The 26,019-nt window shown below is 50.6% G+C and overlaps 1 protein-coding gene across 2 annotated transcripts; it reads right to left on the bottom strand.

Moving 5' to 3' along the window:
• Positions 1–4,415: 4,415 nt before the first annotated feature.
• On the bottom strand, positions 4,416–9,510 carry NPAS4 (neuronal PAS domain protein 4). 2 transcript variants are annotated; one of them, XM_047878996.1, is made up of 8 exons: positions 9,123–9,510; positions 8,251–8,402; positions 7,963–8,065; positions 7,582–7,843; positions 7,291–7,400; positions 6,808–6,943; positions 5,252–6,687; positions 4,416–4,539 (listed from the first exon to the last, which is right to left on the bottom strand). In XM_047878996.1, exons 1-8 carry the CDS (start codon positions 9,295–9,297, stop codon positions 4,511–4,513), a joined length of 2,403 nt encoding a protein of 800 aa, XP_047734952.1. In that variant the 5' UTR covers positions 9,298–9,510; the 3' UTR covers positions 4,416–4,510. The 2 variants fall into 2 exon arrangements, with proteins under 2 accessions (XP_047734952.1, XP_047734953.1); XM_047878997.1 differs by lacking the exons at positions 7,291–7,400; positions 8,251–8,402; positions 9,123–9,510 and having other exon boundaries at positions 7,963–8,048.
• Between the last annotated feature and the right edge of the window lie 16,509 nt (positions 9,511–26,019).

Genomic DNA, 26,019 nt, shown 5'->3' on the forward strand with positions numbered 1-26,019 from the left:
TCCTCTTAAACCATACCCGGAGTATAATTATGTGTTACATTTAAGTCTGTGACCCATTTCGAGTTAGTTTTTGTATAAGATGGGAGGCTTTGCTTGGGGCTCTCCCTCTCCCCTCTCCCCACCCCCAAGGATACCTAATTCGTGCCATTTGTTGAAAATATTATTCTTCCTCCACTGAATTGCCTTTGCAATTTGAAAGACCTACTTTTCTTCAATCCTGAAAGGCTGGGAGAATTTCATTCTGCCCCTCACAGTATTTGAGCTTAGCATTCCTCCCCATGCGGGTTTAGAATCTGGTATATGTCTAGTCTATGGCCATACCACCCTGAACGTGCCCACTATCATCTGATCTCAGAAGCTAAGCAGGGTCGGGCCTGGTTAGCATTTGGATGGGAAATCAGGTATATGTCTTGATGGGTTGACATCATGGGGGTCTTTCCCCTTTAGCACCACGAGACTATGGGGGACTATCTTTGCCTTTTAGCTTTCATCTCAGTCTGGAATTTAGCAACTACTCCATGGGGGGAAAGGCCATGCATTTGGGGGCACATCCAATTTCCAATCCATTACACCAGCCCCTCATGGCCACCCCAAAAATTCACTGCCCAAGGATTCCCTCTTCCCACTAAACAAATCAGCCTGCACTCAGAACAGGAAATTTTTTCCAGGGAAGAAGATGATGTGCTCATCAACTCACACACGAAGGGCTCTTTTCTCTCTGAAAATTGAGTTCATCTACTTTTTGTTGTTTCTATGTTCTCCACACAACTTCCAGAAGGATGGCTTAAACATGTAATCATACCATATCCTTCCCCTGCTCAAGTCTACTCAATGGATTCCTAATGCACATGAAATCAAGTCTGAGTTTCTTAAAATGTTTGAAGTAATCTTTTCCCTCATATTGTTGACCTCGATCCAGCCACGCTGATTTCCTTGTTATTCCTTTTTTTTAAAAAAAAAAAGATTTTATTTTCAAGCAATCTCTACAGTCAATGTGGGGCTTGAACTCACAACCCCGAGATCAAGAATTGGATGCTCTGTGGACCGAGCCAGCCAGGCGCTCCAATATTTTCTCCGCGTAAAGTTTTTTCTGACACCCCACTCAAGTTAGAAGACTCTAAACTAGAGCTATGGCTCTTCGTCACAGCACTCTGGTTCTTTCTCTTACTGTACATATTGTATACTCTTTTTAGGCTGCTTGTTTACTTTTTCTGTTGTCTCCTCGCAACTAGAATGTGAGCTCTGTGAGCCCAGGGACCTTGTCTTTCTTGTGTGCTGCTGCCGTCCCCAGCACACAGAACAGCTTCTGGCACATGCAGGTATTGTAAATATTTATCACATGGAAAAATGAAGCCCTTGAGCACAGTCCTTATGATCCCCAAACTTGAACCCCTTCTCTTACATTCTGCTCTCAGGGAAGAGTTAGTATTGGTGGGGGGAGGGAACTGACTGAGAGTGGAGCTGGCTTCCGCAGTGACTCTGAGAGTGCCGTTGGGCGACCTCTTTCCTCTCTCCCAGCCTCAGTTTATCCATTTGTTCTTAGCTGTGGCGCTCTGAGCCACGGGGACCTTGGCAGAGAGAGGAACAGAAGCAGATCCTTCTCTGTCCAGCAGGCGGAGCAACTCGCTTTCTAATTTTTTTTTTTTCTCTGCGCTGGACGTGCCCGCCTCTCTCTCTGGTTCTGAGTGATCTCTGGTGCCTCCTCATCAAAATGCACAGTCCACTGTCACCCACCACCACCAGAAACCTCCTGTGAAGTGCTTCTTTTTTGTCACATATTTTAATTTTTTAGATTCTCCTTTATTTGGTTGAACTTTTAAAGAAACGTTTAGTTTCAGAATAGATTTAGATTTATGGAAATGTTAAATATACTCCATGACTATAATTTCCCCTGTTATTAACGTCTTACACTTACTGGTACACTTGTCACAATTAATGAGGCTATATGGATACATTATTATTAACTAAATTCCATAATTTATTCAGATTTCTCTCTTTTTTTTTAAACCTCTCCTTTTTCTGTTCCAAGATCCCATCCAGAATATCCCTGTGTATTTCGTTGTCATTTTTCTTAGGCTCCTTTCAGCTGTTCACAGATTCTCAGACTTCTCTTTCCTTTTTGATGACCACCAGGGAGGTTTTTAGATGGGGCTCAAGCGTGTCTTGAGGTTACATATTCCCTTAAGATTCGAAGCTGAGAGCTAGAACCTTTTGCCTTCTGGGGAACTCAGGAGCAAGTTTTTGTGGTAGAAACTGGTGACTTTTGACTCAAATCCTTGGGCTGAACTTCAGAAATGGTCCCTCTCAATCTAATATTTCTGGTGTGTCTGTCGTGTGCTCATCCCCGTGTACCGTGCCAGCAGAGGAGTGGAGCTAAGACTGGGTCCTCCCAGGGCTTATGGTTCACTTCTTCTGTCCAAGTTGGAGAACAGAGCCACAGGAAAGAAGAGGGCAATGCTTTATCCGTGTTTCACCCAAGGATCCATCCAAGGTGGAAAAGGGGTGACAGGTCCCTAGAATGTCTTCCTTCTTGTGGGACCCTCTCAAGGGCATGGCCCTGGAGCTGGAGGGTTTGGAATGAGACAGAATTTAGGTGACTCTCAGTGTCATGATCTCAGCTACGGGAGTCCAGTCCCATATTTCACTGGGGGAAGATTGGAGTTTCCTTCCTCTCCTTGAGAAAGAAACTTCTCTGAGACTTGGTGGTTAACAGTGCCTTCTAATTCACTTTAATAACTTATGTCTGTTCTGTGCTCCTCGGCTTAGAAAGACCCAATCAAATTCTAGTAGCATCTTGGAGGGGTGAGTACCTTTTTTTTGTTTTTTTTGCTTTCAGTCCTATTTTACCTGTGAAGAAACTGAGGCTCAGGTCTGACACAGCAAATCGTGGTTGGACATGGGATTTGAATCCACCTCTTTCTGTCCCCTAATTTTCATTCTCCTACCCCCACCAAGTTCTTCTCTTGACCCAGTCAGTTTTATTCTGCTCAAAATTTGGGGGTCTTCTCTAGCTTGTAGACCTGGAGGAGGAGAAGGGGCACCTGGTCCAGCCCAAACCTGACTTTCTCAGGTCATCTGGGATGGGACGATTTGAGATGGTGATTCACTGGCTTTGGGAACAGAGGGAACAACCCAGAACTCAGATGTAGATGATGCGAGTATGTTGCCTACCCATGCCTCCCACCAATGGTAGGGGCAAATCATTTTTTACCTGAGATCATCAGTTTCTTCATCTGTGAAATGGTGCTAATATGCCTGCCTAGAGGCTTTATTGCAATGAATAGAGGATGTAAAAGTGTCCACTGAAAGCCCCATGCAGAGATTACCCAGATGGGCATCATCTCCAATGAGAAGATCCAGGGCCCCAAAGGGAAGTCGCTTCCCTGCAGGACAAGACAGAAGGAAGAGACTCATGTCTGAAATTTCAGATCAATGTGCAGGAAAATGCCAAGCTGAATCCCCTACCCATCCCCAGCCCTTCTCCTCCCTCCCACGTTGTGAGCGCTGCAAGCCTAGAGCAGGGAGGAGACTCCAATACCCTCTAATATTTTACACCAAAGCATCTTGAAGGCAAGTGTTTCAGCTCCAAACTCTCCAGCTTCTAGCACGGAGTGGGCCACACACTGTATGCCCATGTCAAGTGAAGGAATGAATGAGTGCATAAGTGAATGAAGAAACACCAGGGCTGTCAGCAGATCCAGACTTTATCTCCTGACACCCGAGTTCCCAACCTTCTCAGATCCCCACCCTTCCCTTTCCACAACAGTACATGACACCAGCAGTACCAAAAAGGCAAACTGGACTTTATTATAAAGTTGGCTACAAAGTCACCGCAGCACCACGAAGTGGCCACCTGGGCAGGCCCAGGCAGTCTGGCAGCCGGGTGAGTCCCGCACCAGGTACACGCACTCGTGCAAGCACACGTGTGACAGCGGCAGGTCTGCCTTCCTCCATCGGAAAGGAACGTAGCGTCTCTTCGCGCCCCCCACCCCAGGCGCGGGGCGCAAAAGTCACAAGAAGGGCCGCCAGGGCGGCAGAGTCCATCGGAATTGAAATCCCGTTACTGGTGTGTAGAGAATTCTACGTGGGTGTCAAGAGCCCCTCGGGGCACAGGCTGGCCCAGGTGGGCGCTGCCTTTCCCCCACCAAGGCCCAGGGGTGGCTTGGCCCCCAGGAGTGGAGAACTGGCCCAGGCCCATGGGGTAGTGCGGGGAGTGGGGAAGTGAGACTCCCCCATTCTCCGCTTGAAAATCCCATTCAAGGAAACTCACTACGAGTGAATACAGATTGAAATGGAAACTGAGATTGCTTGAAGTCTCTAAATTTTAAAAAGAAGCTCCCCTCCCCTGCCCTCCCACCTCCCCCCCCCCAAAATCCTGCAGGGCCTAGGGAATCAGATATATCCCCCTCTGGCCCCCAGAATCCCCCCAACTGTCCCGGGGGGGGTGGAGAGCGGCTCCACGTCTTGATGACAATATGCCATACTTGACGACGTTAAGTCACAGACTTATTCAAAACGTTGGTTCCCCTCCACTTCCATCTGCAGAGAGAGAGAGAGAGAGAGAGAGAGAGAGAGATGACATTCAGTAAGTCCATTAGGAAAGATAGATTGAAGATGTGGTGTACTGTTGACACATAGTATGGGCTTCAAATATGTTGGTCCAATGACTGAGTGATCACCAGAGGCTCGGCAAGATAAGGGAGCAATTTGGGTGGATGGAATGAAACTACAACTGTAGTTTTGGAAAAGATGGAGCCATGAGCAAGGAGCCCCCAATGGGCCAGGGGCTAATTTTCACTTTCTGCCTTTCCCAAACTTCTACAAACTCTTGCCCTGTATTCTCTTCAAGGAGTAAGAATACTGAGATAGAACTCTAATCCCTCATCCATCAATTTGTCATGTGACCTTAGGCAAGTTTCTTTAACTCTGGGACCTTGGTTTTCTTCATCTGTAATATGGGTGGTGATAGCTGATCTAGGTCCCTCACAGAATTAAGAAGCACAAGCCATTACCAAGGATTCTCTTGCATTTTATACTGCATCCCTGACCCCTGCCCTCTAGGCCCACTTGCCCAGAATAACTATGCTAAGTTTTTCACTAGTTCGTATCCTCACTGCTACCCTGGGCAGCAGGTGTTGTTATCCTATTAATAAAATTCAGGCACAGAAAGGGGAGTTTACTCATCTAATTCCACCAGCATCTCATTGGCAGAACAGGGACTTGAGTTTCTCAACATTTTGGTTGGACTTACCTTCATGGAAGCTGTCTTGAACTTGGCTCTGGAGTTGATGCAACTCATCAGTAAACCCATCGTAGGGGAATGCTGAGACACCTGTCTCAAAGGCGGTTTCATATGTGGCCAGGTCCTCCAGGAAGCTGTGGTCTTCTGGGGACAGGTTGTTGCAAGGCGATGAGGCCCCTCCTGGGACCGCTGCCTCAGGATCCCCTGAACTCCACTCCCCATTGGGGTCTGGGGTAGAGAGATCCATGAATATGTCTTCCACGGGCGTCTCTTCCAGGAATATGTTATCAGGGTCAGCCAGGAAATCCAGCTCCTGGCATTTCCAGGGTTTCAGGTCCAGGCTGAGCACAGGGGGACCAGCCCCCGGCAGGGACAGGTTGGAATTCAGGGGCTCCAGACCTCCAAGTGGCTCTAGCCCGCCCGTGCCAGCCTCAGCTGAGAAGGGCCTGTCCATGCCCTGAGCCAACTGGCTGATCTGCTGGATGAGGCGGTCTATCTCATTCTGCTCCTTCTCAGAGTAGTGGAAGAAACTCTGCTTGACTGGAGAGGCCTCAGGTGTAAGCAGGCCTTCGGGTACCAGAGGGACATCCACAGAGAGGGGGCCCCGCAGCTGGGCTAGGGCCAGGAGCGTGCAGTCCCCATTACCAGGGCTGCTAGGACTTGGGGGCAACTTCTCATAGAGAAAACTGCATCCCTCCTGGGTGAAGTAAGTCTTGGTGGGATTGGGGCTCAGTTGTTCTGGGAAGGTTTGGCTGGGGCTGTTGAGGTGTGCTTGGAATGCTGTGCTGGGAGGAGTCAGTTGTTCATGGGCAGGACTGCCCAGAGGCTCTGGGAAGGTGGCAGTGCTGGGAAGCAGCTGGTCTGGGAAGGCAGAGGTGCAGGGAGTCAATTGATCTTCATAGCTTCTGGCTGAGCTTTCGGTCATCTGGCCTTGAAGTGGGCTCATCAGTGGATCTGGGAAGGTTGCACTGCTTGGAGTCAGTTGATCAGAAAAGGTGGCAGTGCTTGGAGTCAGCTGTTCTTGGAGAGAGCTGGATGGAGTGGACAAGTGGGTCTGGAAGGGCTCGTGGAGGCTGAAGAGGAAGGCACAGCCTCCTGGCTGGTGGGGTGTGTAGGGTGGAGTGCACACAAGATCCTTGCTCAGGTCTGCTTGAAGAGAAGGCTCAGGGCCAGACGGGAATGCCAGGTAACTAAAGCCCAACTCTTTCTGGGATTGAGGAAGCTCTTCTGATGTTGAGGCAGCACCCAGGTCTGGAGCACTAGGGAAATTGGTGCTTCTGGGAGCTCCCAAGGCTGGGGGGAAGAGTGGGTTGGGGCTGGAACACTGCTCTTGAGAGAGGATGTTCTCTGGGAATGAGGGCAGCATGGCTGGGGTGCCCAGAACATAGGCTGCCTGGGTGTTTTCAGAGTTCAGCTGCTGGCGGAGGCTCCAGGCTTCTGTGTCACTGGAGAGGAGAGAAGAGGCAGACGGTAAGGGTCTGGTGGTCTTTCCCAGAGCAGTTCCTGATTTTTACCTCCTCCATGCCCACCTCAGTTGCCCTCCAAGCCCCTGCCTTGCAGCTCACCTGATTGGGTAGTTATTAGCAGTAATGGGGCCCTCTGGACCTTCTGAGTATAACAGGCAATAAATCCATGCCCAGCCTCCAGGCTTGGCCTGCAGTCTCACCACCATCTCTGCCTGAATATCTCCACTCTCAGCCACTGAAGGAAAAGAAGAGATGCAGAGTTAGGATGTCCATCAGGCGACACCACCTAAACTTCCCTCTTATTGACCTTTCCACTGAATTGGGGTATCCATGACATCTCCATTTCTGACTACCCTCACCTGCACCACTCAGCTCCCCACATTGACCTCACCACTTGGAGTCCCCCAGTTCTGACTCTATTCTCACTTCAACTCCTCATCCTAATGTTCATTCTATAATATCCAAAAATTGTTGGCCTCTGTTATCTCCCCAGCATCATTCTTGACCACAGCCCTTCTTGGTTGGGTCTCCCGTGACCTTTCCCAGCACCCTGTCTTGTCCCCAGCCTCTCTGGACACTCACACAGGCGGTAGTGTTGAGCAGAAGCGTGGGCCAGGTCCTCGGGGTGCAGCAGTCCATACCATGATTTACAGAGCAGTTCACTGCGCTCAAAGCCCAGGTAGATTAGGACACTGGGAAGGTGGAAAGGGTGTGGTCAGCTTTCTGTTTTCTCTGCTTTATACCCAGGCATCTCACTCCCTCCCAGGTTCTCTGCCCCCTTACACCCCATCCTCCCTGCTCCTGACTCCAGAATCTAGGGTCCCCTCATCTCTGGCTTGCTTTCTTCCTGGAGTCTGAATGCTCTGGACTTACCTCTCAGAGATGTCCAGTAGGGCCAGGTCCTTAGCATGACGGCTCTGGAACATGGCCAGGAAGAGTGAGGCAGGGCCAGGGCCAGGGCCAGGGCGAGGTCTTGGCTCCAGTGGAGCACAGAAAGCCGTGAAAACAGGGTTTCCTGCCCAGTAGGCTCCAGGTGGATGAGCATGGAATCGGCCTCGAATAAGCACCAGTTTGTTGCCTGCACTCTGGCGCCTGAGGGACTTGGAAGTGTTGAAGCGGCAGCGGAAGAGGCGATCTAGGTAAATGAAGAGAAAATCTGATAAGAGGGTGGGTTGTTGAGAGAGATAGCAGGTGGAAAGGAGCAGGGAAGCAGGAAGGAGGTTTGATTGAGAGAGGGAGAAAGGGAGTTCTTACCGGTGTCCAGGGCAGAGGGCAGGGTGAGTTGCTGGCGCACAGTTAGGTGGTCAGCTGGGTCAATGATGTCGTAGATACTGTCACCCTGGGCAACGAGGTCCACCTGGAAAAAGGTGAAGAAGAGATGAAATGACATTTAGTGATGGCAGCAAGAGTGAATCCTTAGCACATAGCATCTGGCAGTGTATAACCTCTCCTGCCTCAGTAATTCTCAGATTCTCAAAAGTGGAAGGCTCATTGTATCCCATACGTACTCTAGCCCAAGCTAAGAGGACCCTCAGCACTCACCATGGAGTGGCCCAGATGTTCGCTCACACTCTCAGACAGATATAGCAGCTTCCCCTCAGCTGTGAACACAAGTAGAAATCCAGGTAGTGCGGCCACTATGTCTTCAAGCTCTTGAGATGAGAGAAGCCCTGTGGGGCCCGCCAGAGGAGTGCCTGCAGGGTAAGAAGATATGGTGGGTCAGGAGTAAAACTGGGAAGCAAATCATAAGTAAGGAAGGCGTGCACTGAGTTTCAGAAAATCCAGAGGAATTTCTCATGAACCTGCCTCTGCACACACCTGTTGACCCGCTACCCACAGCTCTTGCCCAAGGAACCTGTTGCTGGATTTCCCTAGCCAGCCAGCCCTTTGACTTCTAAGTCGGAGCTGGGTCTTTGCTGGCCCTGAATTTCAGACCCTCGGACAGCGCTCAAAAGACAACCGGGAGTTCAGCACCGCGGGCAGCGCCTCTCAACACGGTGATGCGGTCAGCACCGCGGACAGCGCCTCAAAGGCTGCTGAAGAGCCTTTTCAACGTAGAAAACAGTGGCCACGCTTGCCCCGGTTTGGGTGACTCCATCCCTGCAACTTCCCGGGCTTCCCTCCTCGGGTTCCTGGAGTGCCTCTACGCTGTGGGAACTGGGGCCATTCTGTCCTGGCTTTCTTATTCCCATATATCTGGCAGCAGGGACACTATCCAGGCTCTTACCAGAACTAAGGTGAGGTCTGAACAGAGCTCAGGAGGAAAAGTAGGAAGACCTGAGTTCCCCAAGTCCCGTCTCTCCCCAGCTCGCCGCCACGCTGCCCTAGACATGCATCAGTCCCTGCTGGTTCCCTCAGCTCCACTGTCCCCGGTGCCCGCCAGCTCTGGTCTCTGGCAGCCCCAGTTTGCTCACCTCCAGCGAAGAAGACGCCCTTGCGAGTGTAGATGCAAGCAAGACTCATAATGTGCAGGTAGGAGAGCCGGACCTTGTCCGCTTCAGCTAGAGGCAGGAGCTCCTTGAGGTTCCGGATCTCAGCGTTGATCTGGTCGCGGCGCGCCTTGGAGGCGCCCTTGGTGGAGCGGTACATGACTAGCGGCTGCAGGGCTCCAGCTCGGGTGCTCCGAACACCTGCGTTCCCGTCCCGACGCACCGGTGGCTTCTTCCTGCTTGCTTCCCCGTCTCTCGCTCAGGCTCTCTCTCTCTCTCTCTCTGTCTCTCCTCTCCTGGGCTCCGCTCGGCTGCGCTGCCCCCCTCGACTGCCTCGTTCCGCCTTATATAGCTCCTGCTAGGCGTGGGGGGCTCGCTTTACAGAAAGGGGGGGGCGGGAAAGCAGGAGGCTGGGCTAAGCAAGCTGCAGCGGGAGCCACTGGCTGGGGAGGGGGGAGCGCTCCTCCTCCCTCCCGGGCTCCCGACGTCATCCCATGACGTAGAATGAGAGCGGGAGGGGGGACGGGGGGAGGGGGAGAACTGAGGCTGCGGAGGGGGCCGCGGCTGGCGGCAGCTGAACCGAGAACCGGGCGCTGCATTAGGAAGGCCTGAAAGAGGGTGCAGGGACCCAGGGGTCCGAATGTGTTCAGCTGAGGGAAGGGACAGGGCAAGGGTTAAGGCGGTCTGAAGCCCCTGGCAGGAGAGTCTGTAGAGAGGAGGGAGGGGTTGGTTCCAACAGGGATTTTTCTAAGGAGATAAGGAAATGGGGGAGGGGGAGGGTAGTCTACAAATTCTTCCTTGCTATTTGCCAGGCAAAGGTCATGTTCACATGGGGAGGAAAAGAAGGACCCTCCTTGGCCTCTGAGGGAGAGGTCGCAGCTGGGGTTTCTCTCTAGGGATTACTCAATCTGGGATTCCCTTAGTCACTTTCAAAGAACAAATCTCCTCCCCCTCCCCCGCCCCCCCCCCTCCCCGCTTTCCAAACCCGGGCTTGGCATTTAGCAAGGGGCATTATATGGAAGTCTAAGTCTCTAGGGTGGGGTGGAAAGGGGTTCCTGAGAGAGGAGGACCAGCTGAATTTGGCCTTGGTTCCATTTTCCCACAGCCAAGAATAGGAACACCAACACCAACGCTGGAGTCTGCAGTGATTCTCTGTTCCCCTGTCAACTAATTAACTGCAGCCACTAACGGGGGAAACTGAGGCAGGGTCCCAGGGCACGGTGAGGATCTGGGTCTGCATCTAGATATCCCTTCCCCCACGCCGTTGCCAGCCCCAAAGCGAGCGGTTCCCCCCGCCCGACTGCAAGCCTCGGTCTCCCGGCGGGCCGGGGGCGGGGGCGGGGCCGGGGGAATCCCAGCTCCATATTAGGACAGGAATCCTCCGGCGGCTGCCGCGGCGGCGGCGGGCGGGGCCTGCCTGCCTCCGCACCGCTCCGGAGGGCTCCCCCCGTCTCCGGCGGGGAAGATGAGGAAGCAGCATAGAAAAGAGGGGGCCGTGCTGGACCCGCCGAGATCCCGCATCTGTCAAGGACCCCTTGACTCCGTCAGGCTGTCCTCCGTACCCCCCTGCAACCCCCTCCCCATCCTCGGCGCTAAGACTCCTCGTTCTGTCAGCTCTCCACATCCTCCTTCCACAGCCCCGACTAGTTTCAGATCTCATTGCCTGCTTGGTGGTCTGTCTTACCTTTGCGCGCCCTCTCCCCCCTCCCCCCACCGCAGAAAAATGTTCCCCTTCTGCTCTCCAGAGACTCTTCCAATCTCCATCAGCTTTGTGTCCATATCATGTCACCTTTGCCCTCTCTCCTTCTTTCTTTTTTCTCTTTTCAGCACGGATGATTGCCCTCTACAGGGGGTGAGGGGTGCCTTTCTTTCCCCCAGCATCACATCTGGGCTAGGGGACATTTTATGTGAAATCTTATTTGGTGGAGGAGGGATCTGTGTGCAATCACTTGAGAGGCTGGAAATGAGACCGCTTAAAAATTGCGGGAGAGGGACTGAATTGATTGTAGGAAGTCACATAGGAAGGGTGGGGATACACTTTGACACCAAGAAGCAAAACTTGGGGTCAAAGAACCCCTCATTCCCATGGGAAAGGGTGGTGGCAAGAGTGGCAGAGTGGGAGCAGGAGACAGCCGAGGAGAAGGGTGTCTGGGCATCTGATCCTGACCTCTTGTGCCATTTTGGCAAAGGTTGGGCCATCTCCGTCAACTATCCTGTGTTCGGTGGTACAACTGAGATGCAGGGAAGAGGGGGGGGGGCTGGCTGTCTGCCACTCTCTCTAACCCTATTTATCTGGATTTTAGAGAAATGGTTCCTTCAGGAGGCATATCTCTGTTCCTCCTTCATCTCCATCTGACCCCTGATGTATCCATCCCTCTAGCTTCTGACCTTTGGACCCCTTGACCTCAAGTGCTTGATCTTTGGACCCCATCCTTGTATGAAAATCCAGGGAAGCATTCCTATTTTCTTCACCCACTGATGTTTTAGCCTTGGCTGGGAGACAGACTTAGTGTCCCTCTCTATGATAAGAACTATTTGTTGGTTGGATGCAGCCAGTCTCCAGTAAGGTGAACAGAGCTGCAGTGAAAGAATGGGGCGTTGACCACTGTCCATGGTTATGGGGGAAAAAAAAAATCCCCGAAGTCATTTGGCCATAGTCTACCTGGACATCAAAAGAGAGCGTGAGTCCACACAGGTTTCAGAGTGAGGCCCCCGTTAGCTGTCCCCTTCTCCTCTGAGGACGAATATGGGAGGGGGCTTTAGGGGCCCAAGGGGTCTGAGCTCCAGGAGTAAAATAAGCATGCGAGGAGAACTAGCCAAGGGAAGAATCCTTGCATTTTTCCAGAATGGGCTGGGGGGGGGGGGGGAAGGCCTTCTGGAAAGAAAGAAGGGTCTAGAAAGGGACAAGGGAGGGGGAAGATAAGGGCTTATCCTAGTTCACCCACTCTAATTCAAGTTGAGAAGCTCTATATGCCCCAATGTCTCCTCTCCCTAGGCCAGCTCCCACTCCCCTTGCCTCCCACCTCCGTGAAGCTATTTTTAACTGTGCAGAACCAAAAATAGCTTGGCAGCAGCTTCAGGCCGTGGGAGAGGAGCTATTTATATCACCAGTGACGGTTCCAAAATAGCAAGCAGGAGGAGGGGGGCGGCTGGCACGCTAGAGAGCTCCTGGCCGCTGCTAAAAATACTGGCAGTGTGAGTCATCCCGGCCTGGCTGAGTCACCCCATTCTCCCCCCCGAATCGGCAGGCAGCAGCAGCAGAACAGAACAGGCTAAGAATTGGAAGCTTGAAATGGGGGAGGTATCAGAGCCCATCATCTATGGGAAAGTGGGCAAGAAGCGATTTGATTCAAGAGGGGCTTTGGGGTGAATGTGTAGAAGGAAGGGGGGTGCAGCTAAACCCACTGGGTGAGCCTGCAGTACTCCCAGCTATGCAGTGCTGTTTAAGGATGCATGGGCAATTGATGGGAGGGAGCCAGACTGAGGGTGTGCATGTGTCTGTCTGTCCATTTGACTGTGACTATATTTGTATGTCTGTGTCTGTCTGCATGTAACTTTGTGTTTGTGTCCCTGTGTATTTATGCATTTGCCTGCATCTATGTCTGCCTTTGTAAAAAAAAAATGTCTACCATTTCCTGCGTTATGGGTAGTTCCATGTTTGTGTCTGTATGTGTTCATGTGTTTGCAGCTTTCTGTGCCTCCTTGTCTGTGTGTGTGTTCGTGTCCATATGTGAGTCTGCTCTGTGCCTTTTATTCTCAGCATCCAATGGAGAATGTGAATTTGCATGCATCCCCAGCCTCAATGCATCTTCTGTTGCCCTCTCTGATATCACTTGTTGGGCTCTTACACCACCTATCCCTTACTCACCTCTCTCCACCCAGCATCTTCCTTTCTTTCCGACATTTGGCCCCCAACCATTTGTGAAAGTGTGTGTTGCATGCAATCTCTAGTAAAAAGATGGAGGAAGTGAGCCCCATATGACCTCTCCCTTTTCTCTTGAATTATCCTGAATCCTCCCTGGCCTGCAGGAGTAAGTGGTTTTCCATCGCTCCATATTTGGGGCGCTGAGGGAAGAGAAGGGCTTTCTTTAGTTCTAAAAAAAAATTCCTGGTGTGGGCACAGGCATGCGCAGCGCGCACACACACACATACACACACAACTGAGAGAGAGAATGAGAAGAGAAAAAAATATCAAGGTCCCTTCTTTACTGAGACAAGCTCTTTGCATCTGTTGCCATGGCAACCCGCCCACTCCTTCCCCGAAAAATCACCAAGAAGAGGTGATGGCATTGAGGACGGATTGGCTGATTTCTTTCTTTATTATTTTTTTCTGAAAAAGGTCTTTTTATAGCAAGAACAGGCCGTGAGATCCCTTGCTCCTGTCTTGCATAGCTTTATTGGGGACCTGGAGAGACATCACCCCTTACCCACTCTCAAAGAGAAGGTGTATCTTTTCCAGAGATTTTGGGGAGGATGGCCTCCTGAGAGGGAGATGGAAAGTGATGGGAAGGGGGGGGGGGTGTCTGCTTCTCTAGAACAGTATGGAGACTCCTGGTTAGGGCTGCTTTTCTGGATATTTGGGGCAAGGATCTTTCTTGACAGAGGACTGTTGCAGTGTATTCTGTCTTGCCCTGGATAAATGTGTTTATGATACAAGGAGAAAGAGAGAGGAAAGGGAGGAGGGGAGGGAGAGAGAGAAGGAGAGAGAGTGTGGGGGGGGTGGGTAGAGAATCACTTTATGGGTCTTCAGAGCATATGACAAGATGTCAAAGGACACGAGATCTCAGTGGTGGTCAGACCAGACAGGCAGACAAGATGGCTCGAGAAACATCCATTAATGCAATTGATGGTGCTGTGAGTCACCACCAGATCGCGACTGTGTCTTCTTGCCATGCACCCCAGCTTCCCTGATACATAGATAAATGATCTGGGGAGCACTGAATCTCACCTTTCCTAACTCTTGATTCTCAAAAGCCTCCTCTAAAGCCTGGCCACCAGCCACTGCAGCCACATCACTTTCTCAAGTGAACTGTAGCCTCCTGCCAAATGACTGGATGGTGGAAAAGAAGGGATTCCTCGTTTCCTCCTGTGCTTGGCTTGCTACAGAAATGGGGTCACTTGAGGATGGAGGTTGGAAAGCCAGACTAAGGATCTGACTCTAGAGAGAAACACCTCTTCCTTCCAGCAGGCTGCTGCCACCCTTAGCAGGCAAGGGTATGGCCTTGGGAGGGGAGTTAGCTCTACTTGAAGTGATGGAAAGACTTGAGATTTGCTCTGACCTGTTAGACCTATTCTCATGGCAAATCTGGCTGATACTGTCATAGCAATTTGATAGATGGTGAAACTGAGGATCAGAGATAGATACTGACTTACCCAAATTCACACAGCAAGTCATTGGTGGTTCTGGGTCTTAAGCCTGGTTCCCTGCCCCCAGCCCAGGCTCTTTCTCTTGCACTATGGGGTACAGTAGGGGTCTGCAAACTCTGGCCAGCATTCCAAATCTGGCCCACTGAGTGTTTTTGTAAATAAAGTTTTATTGACACACAACCACATCTATTTGTTTATGTATTGTCTATGGCTGTTTTCACCCTACAATGGCAGAGTTGAGCAGTCACAACAGAGACAAGATGGCTTGAAAAGCCTAATATATTTACAGACTGACCCTCTGCAGAGCAAGTTTTCCAACTTTTAGGGTAGGATGACTTCATACAAGGAATATCTCCACTTGTCTCTCTCTTTCTCAGCCAGAAGCTCTCCAGGCCCAGGGCATACCAAGCTGTCAGTTTATCTCCCTTAATTCTTCCAAATGCCAAGAAGCAGTAGTAGTGTCTCTGCACTACTAGGGGAGGAGAGATTGGGGAGCCTCATGGGCTGGGCTCCTTACTAGGCTAGAAGCTAGGCTTTGTAGCTAGGTAGATGGAGCCTCCCCATGCAGGAGTGATGCTCCACATCCTGCTGCCATGGCAACAAAGTTGGAGTTGGCAACAAAAAATCAGGGTACTCCATTCCATCCTTACCTCAACCCTAGTCTCAAGACTGCATTTTGGGAAGGGGGGAGGGTGTCCCATATTTGGTGATTAAGGTATTTTCCGGAAGACAGAAAGCCCCGATGGGAAGAGAGTCATGGTATTATGAGGACTCGGGCCTCCTGGAGCCTCCAGTCTAACCACGGGGAAGAATCTCTATGCACCTTCTCAGAGAGGTTTATTAAGTTGTCCAGGGTCACACAGCTAGAATGAAATAATTCCAGAATCAGAAACCAGGGTCCCCGATTTCTATTTCTTTCCATTTTATTATTATTATTATTATTTTTTTTTTTTACCAGATTGTTCTTTTGAATCCATGAGCTTGAAACCACACAAAAGTTCTCTAACAGATTCCCAAGTATCACCCCAGTCCCAGGCCTAGGGTTCACCAGTCTGTGGAGTGGAAGTTTAATCGCTGTATAGAGCTGGTCTGTGCAGTGGCTGTCTAGTCTTCAGCTGCATCTTTAGCAGCCTGTTTTCTTTCTCCCAAGGCCTTTTCATTATGTGATCACTCCCCCAATCTACTTGCACAGGGAGATATTCAGAACATTTTATCTATTTATGGTTATGAAATCAACAAATCTCATGTGAAGAGGGTACATGCCGGCACCCACACGTTGAGACGGTCAGAGCTGGGTGAGTGGGCTGAACCGTGAAGGTGAGGGACACGGAGCCGTGGAGTGGGTGGGGAGGGGAGAGCGTAGCCAGGTGGGAAAAGATGAGACTGCTTTGGGCAAGGACCTGGAGGCAGGGCTGGGAGAAGAGGGCACAACTAATACAATGAAGAGCGGGTCAGACCAGCCGTGTTCCAAGGAGGGGAGGAAAATCAATCACCTAAAATGCTCTATGAATGCACAGCAGAGACCCAACACTCCTGTAAGCGCCAAGGGGTAGACAGGAGTTCAGGACACTGGCCTTGCCCTTGGGACAAGGCGGTCTGGAGGAGGAGACAGACCCTCCACCCTTCATTTACTAGTTCGGCCCAGTTTCAGAGTCCTCCACCCCTCCCACCGCCACTCCCTCCCACCGGTGAATTCCTCCTGGCCCTACTGTCCTTCTAGTTGGGTCTGGGACCCTTTCTCAGTGCCCCCACAGCTTCCTGCATTTCCTCATCCTACGTTGTCATTGCTGGTTCACTTGGCTGTCTCCTCACCAGCATCTCTGTCTGGTCTCCACATTCTCGGCGTCTAGCCTAGGACCCGGCTCAGAGCAGGGCCTCAGATATGTATTTCATTCATGCACACACATCCGAGCACTGAGTTTGTGCCAGGCTCTGTGCTAGGCACTGGTGATGCAATGTGTGGGAACACAGGCCTGGCGTTAACTTCATGGAGCATCCAGGCTGGTGAGAAAGCGAGAAACACCATCAAGCCATTTAAGCCATGGATGTGAAATGATTGCTGCAAAGAAGCAAGGCAAGGCATGTAGGAAGAGCCAAACGAGGACTGACTGAGCCCGGGGAGTCCAGGGTGGTCTCCCTAAGGAGGTGTAATTGAGCCGAGTTGCTGGATGTCTAGTGACTGGCTGGTCGAGCTGTGCTGTGCTGTGTGGGGTGGGGTAGACAGAGGAATGCGGAAATGAGACCCCTTACAGGGACGGGGAGCTGCATCATGTGAGAAGCCCTCACAGCCTGAGGCTGTGTTCACAGGCGTGCGGAGTGCGGGTGAAGAGGGGGCAGCCTCTGCTAAGGGCAGCTGAGCCCCCACCTTGACCAGGAGGCTTGGCTCCTGTGTACGGGCAGGACCAAGAGGGGGCCCATGGGGGAGAGCAGACGGGTGTGTGGGGAAAGCCAGTAACTTCTTTGTGGGAATGCAAGTGAATGGGAGGGATCCTGGGGCTCAGAGAGGCAGGAGAGGGTGGGCGTCCAGCGAGGGGCTCTGGGGTGAGACTTCCATGTGGAGTCCTGGCTCCTTCACATTGGGGAAATGGCTTAACCTCTCATGCTTCAGTTTACCCATCTGTTAAACAGGGATGTGAGGAGAATAATAGCTCCTGCATCAAAGGCTTGATGGAAAGTTAAATGAGTTAAATCATTAAAGCACCTGGAACAATGCCTGCCGCATGAAGGGAGCATGATCAACGTTGAATGACAGACTGTCGGCCACCATTACTTCACCTTTATGAAAAATATAATTTTGAACAAGCCTCTGAAGAGATGGCATCGGCTGCTTTGGGAGACAGCACATGCTCTGTCATTGTGGAATGACAGGACCCAGGCACCCACTGGCTTTTTGTAGCCTTGGCCCAGCTTGGTCTGAGAGCACCAGATGGGCTGGGCTGGGCTAGGCTAGGGGCTGCAGCGGTTCCAAAGAAAAGGACACGGGGGGCTGGGAAGGTTGAGGGACACACATAAAATCATCCTGAGGGCTCTGGCCCTGGGCCCAGTGTGGTCCTTCCCGGGTACCACCGGCTCCCACGGTACTCAGCAAGTCTAGGCAGGGAGGCCCAATGAGCCCTTTCAGTGCTCAGCAACTCAGCTCCCCTTGCCGTTTTTCTAGAAGCCAACCTAACCAACTTCTTCCCCAACTTAAAACACTCCTGGTTTCTGTCACTCCCAACTACCCCAGATTCCTCCCGGCCACCTTCCCTCTTCTGCCCCCAGGTGCCTAGGCCACCATAGGCGCTAGCTTCAAGGATCTCCTTCTTATCACCTGAACATACCTTGCAACATGAGAGTTCACAGATGCACCTTATATACCTAATGCGGGCATTAACTCACTAAAACTTCATGGCAACCCCACACGTGAGCTCTTATCATTCCCACTGGCCCTGGGTGCAGCAGAGAGGGAGTCTGCAAGGAATGGTCCGCAGCATCCCAGGAGAGACTGATGGGGTTCAAGGCTGAGGTGGTCATGGGAAAGCAGTAGACCTGGGACTGGCCAGTGACAGAAGGGAAACCCTAGGAGCAACCAGAGACTCCCCATCCTTGGAAATGCTAGAGCTGCAAGGAGTTGGTTGGACCACAGCGAGAAAACAGGAGCGGCAGTTATGGCCTGTTGATGGAGCAGATCCTGGAAGCAGGAAAAGATTAACCCTGAGCAGATGGGGAGGGAACACCAGGAAGCTTTAGGATAAAGGACCATCCAGCTGAAGGGAAATCTCTCGAATCACCTAGAATAGACAGGGGATGAGCTGAAGGAGCCTTCTGTCAAGGATTGTCAAGGTTCTGGAGGATTGGAGGTGGGCTCAGCCTAGATCGCAGTGGATTGTGCTTGATGCAGGGGAGAGCCCTGGGCAGGAGACAAAGATTCTGGTTGTAACCCTGCCACCAGCCTACTTGGATGTTATGCAAGCTCCTTCCCCTCTCTGGGCTCAGTTTCCCTGATTGCAAAATGTCAGTGGTAGTGGGTTGGACCACTTGGCCTGGAAGGGACCTCCCCTCTCTGGCATTTTGAGCATCTCTGGGTCCAGGACCCAGCTGGCCAGTGCCTCTCAGGCTTTGGAGGTTGAATGTTGCCTCTCTGAGGCCCAGTGTGAGGTAGGAAGAGCCCATGTGCCTAGTACTAGGTTCTGGGTGGGCTTGAAGTCTCCCGGAGGATGAAGTCCTTAGCCCTGGACAAGCAGGGCCACCTTGGGCCTTGGAGACCTGGCCTGTGTGAACATTGATGGAAGCAAGCACCATCAGAGGCCATTCTCACAGTTCTGTGCCAAGTGCATGAAGGGACTTACCATTGGAGAGATCCGCAGGGCTCCAAGGTGTGTAAGACAGACCCCAGGTCATCCTCGGAGAGGTCTGCACAGCCCGCGGCTGAAGCAAGCACTGTCTCTTTATACTCCTCCTTAGCTTCAGCCTGGAGGAAAACACCCCAGCAGTGTCCCACAGACTGCCATAGAGGGACTCCACAGCCTGGAAAAATACCACATTTCAGAGAATCCCAGACTCACAGTTGGAGTGGGGGGCCCCTTAGTCATCCGCCTTGGGTGACTGAGACCTAGTACAGAGAATTGAGTGATCCAAGTGACACAGCCATCGTTTAGTAGAAGTGGACCCTGAACCAGGTTCCTGGCTCACAGTGCAGTGACCTTTGTGTGCCTTGTAAAGGCTGGCCTCTGGGACCAAGAGGCAGAGAAAGAGCCCAGGCCAGGAGGTGGTGTTCTGGGAACCAGTCTCAACAATGCACTGACTTGCTGTGTGAGCTTGGCAAATAATGTCTCCTGGAGGGATGCCTCAGTCTCCACTTGTGCTCATTTATAAGGCTTGGTTCTGGCAATGGATACCCCTAGGAAGAGCCATTCAAGATTCCAGGGCTAACTTCTCCAGAGCAGGAACCTCTCTCCTTTGCCAGGCTTGGTGCTCACAGCCAGGCTGGGTTGGATCCACCTTTGGGTCCCAGCCCTGCTCCAGAGTAGGGGCCCAGAGACGTCAGGAATCTATACATCACCTTGGGCATGGTCAAGTACTTCACAGAAGTCTTCAGTGAGTTCTGGTCAAACACCCTTGTGATTGTTACAGGGAGAGTGCAGGCATCATTAGGATTGGGCAGGGGAATCCAAAAAGCTGGGTCCACATGGCTCTGGGGAGCTCTGCCAGAACCTGCAAGCCATACGTCCATCCAGAAACTAGCTGGTGCTTGTAAGCAGTCTGGAAAAGGTTTGGTCCCAGAAAATTCCAGAGAGCTGGTGACCTGTAGGAAGCCTTCGATGGAAGCAGACATTTGCAAGTAGCAACCTAGTTGGTTGGCCATAGAGTCCATGGGATCCAGAAGCTTGTCTAGAGTGATTAACGGTCCGGAAAGCCCATCTAGGTCTGGACTGTCCTGGGGAAGAAGAAGCAGATGCCATGCTGGAAGAGGAGATGTCTGGCTCCGCTGTTGGGTACAGGGCAAGGACCAGAGGCTGACACACTGTGCCAGCCATTCTCAAGGTTAAGGAACACAGGATTGACCTCTGGCTCGGAAGCCTACATCATTGGGCTCTGGCTCATCACTCTCCAGGAACATGCCATGTGACCCTGGTTAAGTCACTACTCTTCTCTGGGCCTCAGTTTCCCTTTCAGTTTAATGGGTGTTCTGGAGAAACTGATCAAGGGCCTTCCAGCTAAGATCTTAAACCAACCCCGGGCTAAGCCCGGGACAAAAAGGCTAAGGCAGGAAGCTGGAGGGGGGCACGGGTCTCCAGAGACCCGGGGTAGCCCCGCGGGCAGTGAAGTTCTCACCTGATGTTTTCACTCTGTGGCCTTGTCCAGAGAGGATTCCCAAACGCGCTAGGCCTGGCATCTTGTTTCCTTCCAAGGCTCCTATGGAAGAAGAATCTCCCCTGTTGGAGGGAGGAGGAGGGGGACGAGGGGCAAGGGCAGGACCTCCTTTCTCATGGTTGAAATTTCCCTAAAGTGAGTGGAGGGCGCTAAAATGGGGGTGGGGTATATGGCACGGGGGGCTTCCCGGGCCCAGGCTCCGCGCCGGGCTCGCGGCTCGGGGGCGGGGGCAGCTCCCGGCCTCTAGCGGAGCCGCCACTCCGCCGGTTGCCTTTAAAAGGCGCCAGCGCGCGCGCATCAGCAGAAGGGCTGCGGCTCTCTTCCAAAATAGGCAAGAACTGGGAGGCCGCGGGAGACGACGAGCTGCGAGCTGCGCGGACGTCACCAGGGGCCTCCCTCCCACCCCCGCCTGCATCACGTCTCCATGGCAACGGCGTACCGCGGCCGCAGATGAATGAGCTAGAGCTAGGAGAGGAGGAGCGCACAGAGACGAACGATTCCTCTTCCAGCATCCAGGCTGCCCTAGGGAAGGGGATGCACACCCGGCGCTAGAAGGAAGGGGGCGCCCTCTTACTCAAAAAGACTCCAAAACCCATTCATTCCCAAATGATCCTTTTGTGTCCCGGAAATCTGGAAGCTACATGGTCCAGGGACCCCTGACCCTTCGGTTCAGGGCTCCTCCAGACTCAGAGCTCCCCTTTACCCCCCTATCCTCTCTTATTCCGTCAGCTCTTTCTGTTCCCCAAACTTTGCGGAATTATCAGACATCGTGTGTCTTAGCGCCACCACGTGGCCAATGGTGGTGCTGCGTCAGGAGTGCATGTAGCTGGGGTCTCGCCGTCTATGTCGCCCTCTGGCGCTTGCTAGTGGGAAGAGCACAAAAGATCTCAGTCTTCGCATAAGGACTAATTAACAAAGGCATCATTGAGACATTAGTAAAGTTGAGTGAGTGCTTTCGATATGTCTAAGTTGATAAGTGCTTCATTTCATTCTCACAGCAGCTCTGCAATTCAGACGATGACGACGATGACGATGATGATGATTACTATTTCGATTTTACGGGTGAGAACAGGCTGAGGGAAGTTGCAGCTTGCCTAAGATCTCCCAACTGTAGGGCAGAACCGCCACCTGAACTCGTGCTGTGAAAAGCAATTGTGACCCCCTCACTTCCAAATCAGTGGTCTCTGTTGGTCCACCCCATAGTCTCTTGATATAAGCAGCACAACACTTATTAAAATGATTCCCATTTTGCAGGTAAAGAGACTGAGACTCAGAAAAGTGAAATGTTTTGCCCGAAGTTTCAGCAGCCATGGATAGAGTCCAGGTCTCTAAGCCCCTGATCTAGGGATTTTTAGGCAATGGAATAACAGGGAATTCAGCACACCCCTGTGAGACCCTTAGTAAGAGAGACTGAGGAGATAGCTCATCCCGGGCTACCCCCCCCCCCATTAGCAAATGCCCAAGGTCAGCAGAGGAGCAGGGACTCGCCCCCACCTCCCAGGATTTTGAGAGTTCATACGAGTTAGATGCTTGTTTATCTCTGCATATATAAAAATGTGCACCGTGCATCATTTTAATGCCATCTTTTTTTAAGCTTATTTATTTTTGAGACAGAGAGAGAACAGGGGAGGGGCAGAGAGAGAGAGAGAGAGAGAGAATCCCAAGCAGGCTCCAAGCTCTCAGCACAGAGCCACACGCCGGGCTCCATCTCACCAACGATCTCACCAGTCATGAGATCACGACCTGAGGTGAAATCCAGAGTCCCACGCTTACCCAGGTGAGCCGCTCAGGCACCCCATTAGTGTCATCGTCTAAGAGACTCTTCCTACTAATGCAGGAGCCCTTGCATTTATCTAGTATTGGGCTGAGAAGACGCTTCCTGGTTTCAGCTTGCTGCTTTTAAATTGATCTGCCCTATTTGCCAGTGAATAACTGTTCTCAGGTCTATTGCTTTCTTGTTTTTCCTGCGGAGATGCTGACTCCATGCCAGTCTCAGGGTGGCGCCGGGGGTGGGGGGATGTTGTCAGTTTGTTTTTACTGGCTTCTGTTTTGGAGCTCATGGGTATACCATGTTATCTAGTTTTGTTGCAAAACTCTGACCATGTGATTTGATTTTATTATATAGTTGCTCTGTTTTAAGTGGAGATTCAAAATCTGGCCTCCACTGCTGCTGCCTCCCCTGTTATTCTTAGCTAACCCACTTGGGGATGCCAAGGGTTTGAGTGTAAACCATTAAAGGGAATCCAAGAGGCTGGTAGTCACACTTTCTAAAGCTCCAGTTTAAAGACACTGCTTCCAGTGTGGTTTAGATTTTTCAGGAATCTGAACCATCAGCAATGGGCACATTTCCCCATTTGGTTGACACTCACTCCACTTACCGGATCCCGGACTTCCAAGGCCCATTAATGGCTTTCTGTCCCCATTCAAAGGACACCAATTCAGTCAACGTCTTTCCTTCATCCTGGATGGTTCTGTTGTTTTCCCATGAGCTCGTTAACAGGATTTGCTGCCATTATGGCAATCCTACAAAGGCTGGAGAAATCCATCCATTTATTTACTCTAGACAAAGTAAATCTTTATCTAGATTCACTCAGATGTGTATCTAAATAGCTTCTCCTAAATGCTTTCCTACTGTTTCCTCCAGTAGGAAATGCTGGAGGATATTGGGGTATTCCCTCTTTTTGATCCCAAAGTTTTTCTCCCAAGGTGTGTTTACAGTTGTCTGCATAGACCCACTCTGCCTCCTGATATGAATGTCCGCTGGAATAGCCAGTCACTCCAGGAAGTCCACAGAGTTGGGACAATTTGGGACAGTTGGTAAATTCCCTCTGCACTCACTATTCCACCATTGGGTTATAACCATCCATGTTTAATTTCTTACCCATCACATATCTGCCCCCAAGTGGCTCCCATGGGTATGCTCCATGCCCAAGATTTTAGTATCATAGCAGTGAGGGTGGGGACGGGCACAGGAATGTGGCCTCTCAGTTGGTTTTCCATAACTCCTCAGTTCTGACTTCTACTGGGCAGAGCCAAGAACTGTCTCATGAGCATTTTTTTTTAGTTTATTTATTTATTTATTTATTTATTTTGTGAAAGAGAGAAAGTGAGAGCAGGGGAGGAGCAGAGAGAGAATGAGAGAGAGAGAATCCCAAGTAGGCTCTGTGCTCTCAGTGCAAGAACCCAACATGGGGCTCGAACCCAACCATGAGCTCATGACCTGAGCTGAAATCAAGAGTCAGACACTCAACCAACTGAGCCATCCAGGCATCCCTCTCATGAGGATTTTCAATTGGAGCCATATCTAGTAAAGTCTTATAAACAAAACATCCTCCATGTGGTACAGATAGACTACAGATAGAAGAAAAATCTTTTCACATTATTCTTACAGTCAGTAGGGCCAATCTTCGTGACATGGTACCCATTCATATTTGTTAATCCTTGAGGTTCTGTATCAGTTAGTTATTGCTTTATAACAAACAATCCCACGACAGTAGCTTAAAACACTGCACATTTATTATTGTACACAAGTCTATTGATCAACTGGGCAGTCTGGCTTTGGATGTATTTAGTTAATACTTTGTAGTCAGGTAGGCAACTCTGTTGGTCTTGTATTGGATCTCTCACATACTTTGGGATCAGCTGGCTGTAGGTTGGTCTAGTATAATCTCAAGTGGGACCATTGGGCTCTCCTTTACACAGTCTCTCATCTTCCAGCAACCTAGCCTGGGCTTGCCCACATGGAGGTGGCAGTGTTCCTAGAGGGAGGTGGAATACAAAGCCTTTTGAGGTCAAGGCATGGAGCATGGCACTCCACATTCTATTTGACCAAGTCGGTCACAAGTTCAACCCAGAGTCAGAGTGGGAGGAGACTACAAAGCTACAGGGAAAATGGTGAATACAGAGAAGCCAATAACTGGGGACATGAATGCAGTTACTTTCCACAGGCTCCATGAATTTCTCTATGACAGCCAATTATGGTGACAGTGAATTATGCCTGCTTAAATTTTGATTTATAGCAGGATCATTATTCTATATTATGTTCCTAGCATTGATGTTTACCAATATATTTTAAACAGGGTCTGAATTTTTTTTAATTTTTCGTTTTTTAAAAAAATTTTTGGGGTGCCTGGGTGGCTCAATCGGTTGAGTGACTGACTTCAGCTCAGGTCATGATTTCACGGTTTATGAGTTCGAGCCCCACGTCGGACTCTGTGCTGACAGCTCAAGCCTGGAGCCTGCTTCAGATTCTGTGTCTCCCTCTCTTTCTGCCCCCCCCCACCCCACTCATGCTCTGTCTCTCTCTGTCTCAGAAGTAAATAAGCATTTATTTATAAAATAAGCATGAGCATTTTTTAATGTTTATTTATTTTTGAGAGACAGAGAGAGACAGAGCACGAGCAGGGGAGGGGCAGAGAGAGGGAAACATAGAATCTGAAGCAGGCTTCAGGCTCTGATCTGTTAGCACAGAGTCCGATGTGGGGCTTGAACTCACAAACCGTGAGATCATGACCTGAACCAAATTCAGATGCTTAACTGATTAAACCACCTAGGTGCCCCACTAATTTTTCTTTTTAATGTTCATTATTTGAGAGAGAGAGAGAGACAGAGAGACAGAGCACAATCAGGAGAAAGGCAGAGAGAGAGAGAGAGAGAGAGAATCTGAAGCAGGCTCCAGGCTCTGAGCTGGACAGAGCCTGACATGGGGCTCGAACCCACACAACACAAAACCATGACCTGAGCTGAAGTCGGATGCCCAACCGACTGAGCCACCCAGGCACCCCATCTGAATTTTTATTATTAGGCTTCACAGGCACCACTCATAAATAGAAAAATTTGAATCCAAAGAACTTTATTCATTAGTAGTTAGAATGCCACTCCAGGCAGCTCACCATCATCCATTTATCATGCAATAAGCTGTGAGTAAAAGAGAACTCAAAAAGTGGCTTAGAAAAATTAAATGTAATATCTCACAAACCGAGAAATCCAGAGGAGGGCCAGTCGATGCATCTTTTGAAAGGAAGAAGTTGACGTTAGAGGTTCCAAGCAATGTATCCGGATATAACACCCAGAGGAGAAAGACAGAATAGGTCCTTCCATTCCTGGATCTCTTTCTTAGAGGAGAAGGAACTTCCCCCACCCCACCCCCAAAGAATATCTGATACTAGATATTTTCCCTTTGTACCTTCAGATCCACTTGCCATCTTCTCCAGCTTGCTCCATGCCCTGGGATGGTGGGCTCTATGATGGTATGGATGGGCTCCTTTGCCCATTTTTTGCCAGGTGATGTGGCCAACAGGAATAATTCACAAAAGAATGAAAGGGTGAAGGAGTTAGGTCGAGGTATTTAAACTTCCTTGCCATCTACATTGGGTGACCATGGACTGATGGCATTTCTTCATCAAAGACTGAAGCCCCTGAAAGACTGAAGATAGTCTCCCCTACACATCTTTCCCAGTGGTTCATTAGCTTGAATTAAGTTGCCTGTTTCTGAGCCAAAACATTATAGGAGGGAACAACACTGTAAAATGATTATAGAAAAGGTAATCGAGGTAGAAGATTCATAAATGAAATCTAACATAAGGTAATTGGCATTCGCAATGATGAAATTAGAAAAAATGCAATGGGAAAAATATTAAAAGATACAGATCACAATTTCCGA

Source organism: Prionailurus viverrinus, chromosome D1, assembly GCF_022837055.1.
Source record: "Prionailurus viverrinus isolate Anna chromosome D1, UM_Priviv_1.0, whole genome shotgun sequence".
Taxonomy (NCBI): domain Eukaryota; kingdom Metazoa; phylum Chordata; class Mammalia; order Carnivora; family Felidae; genus Prionailurus; species Prionailurus viverrinus.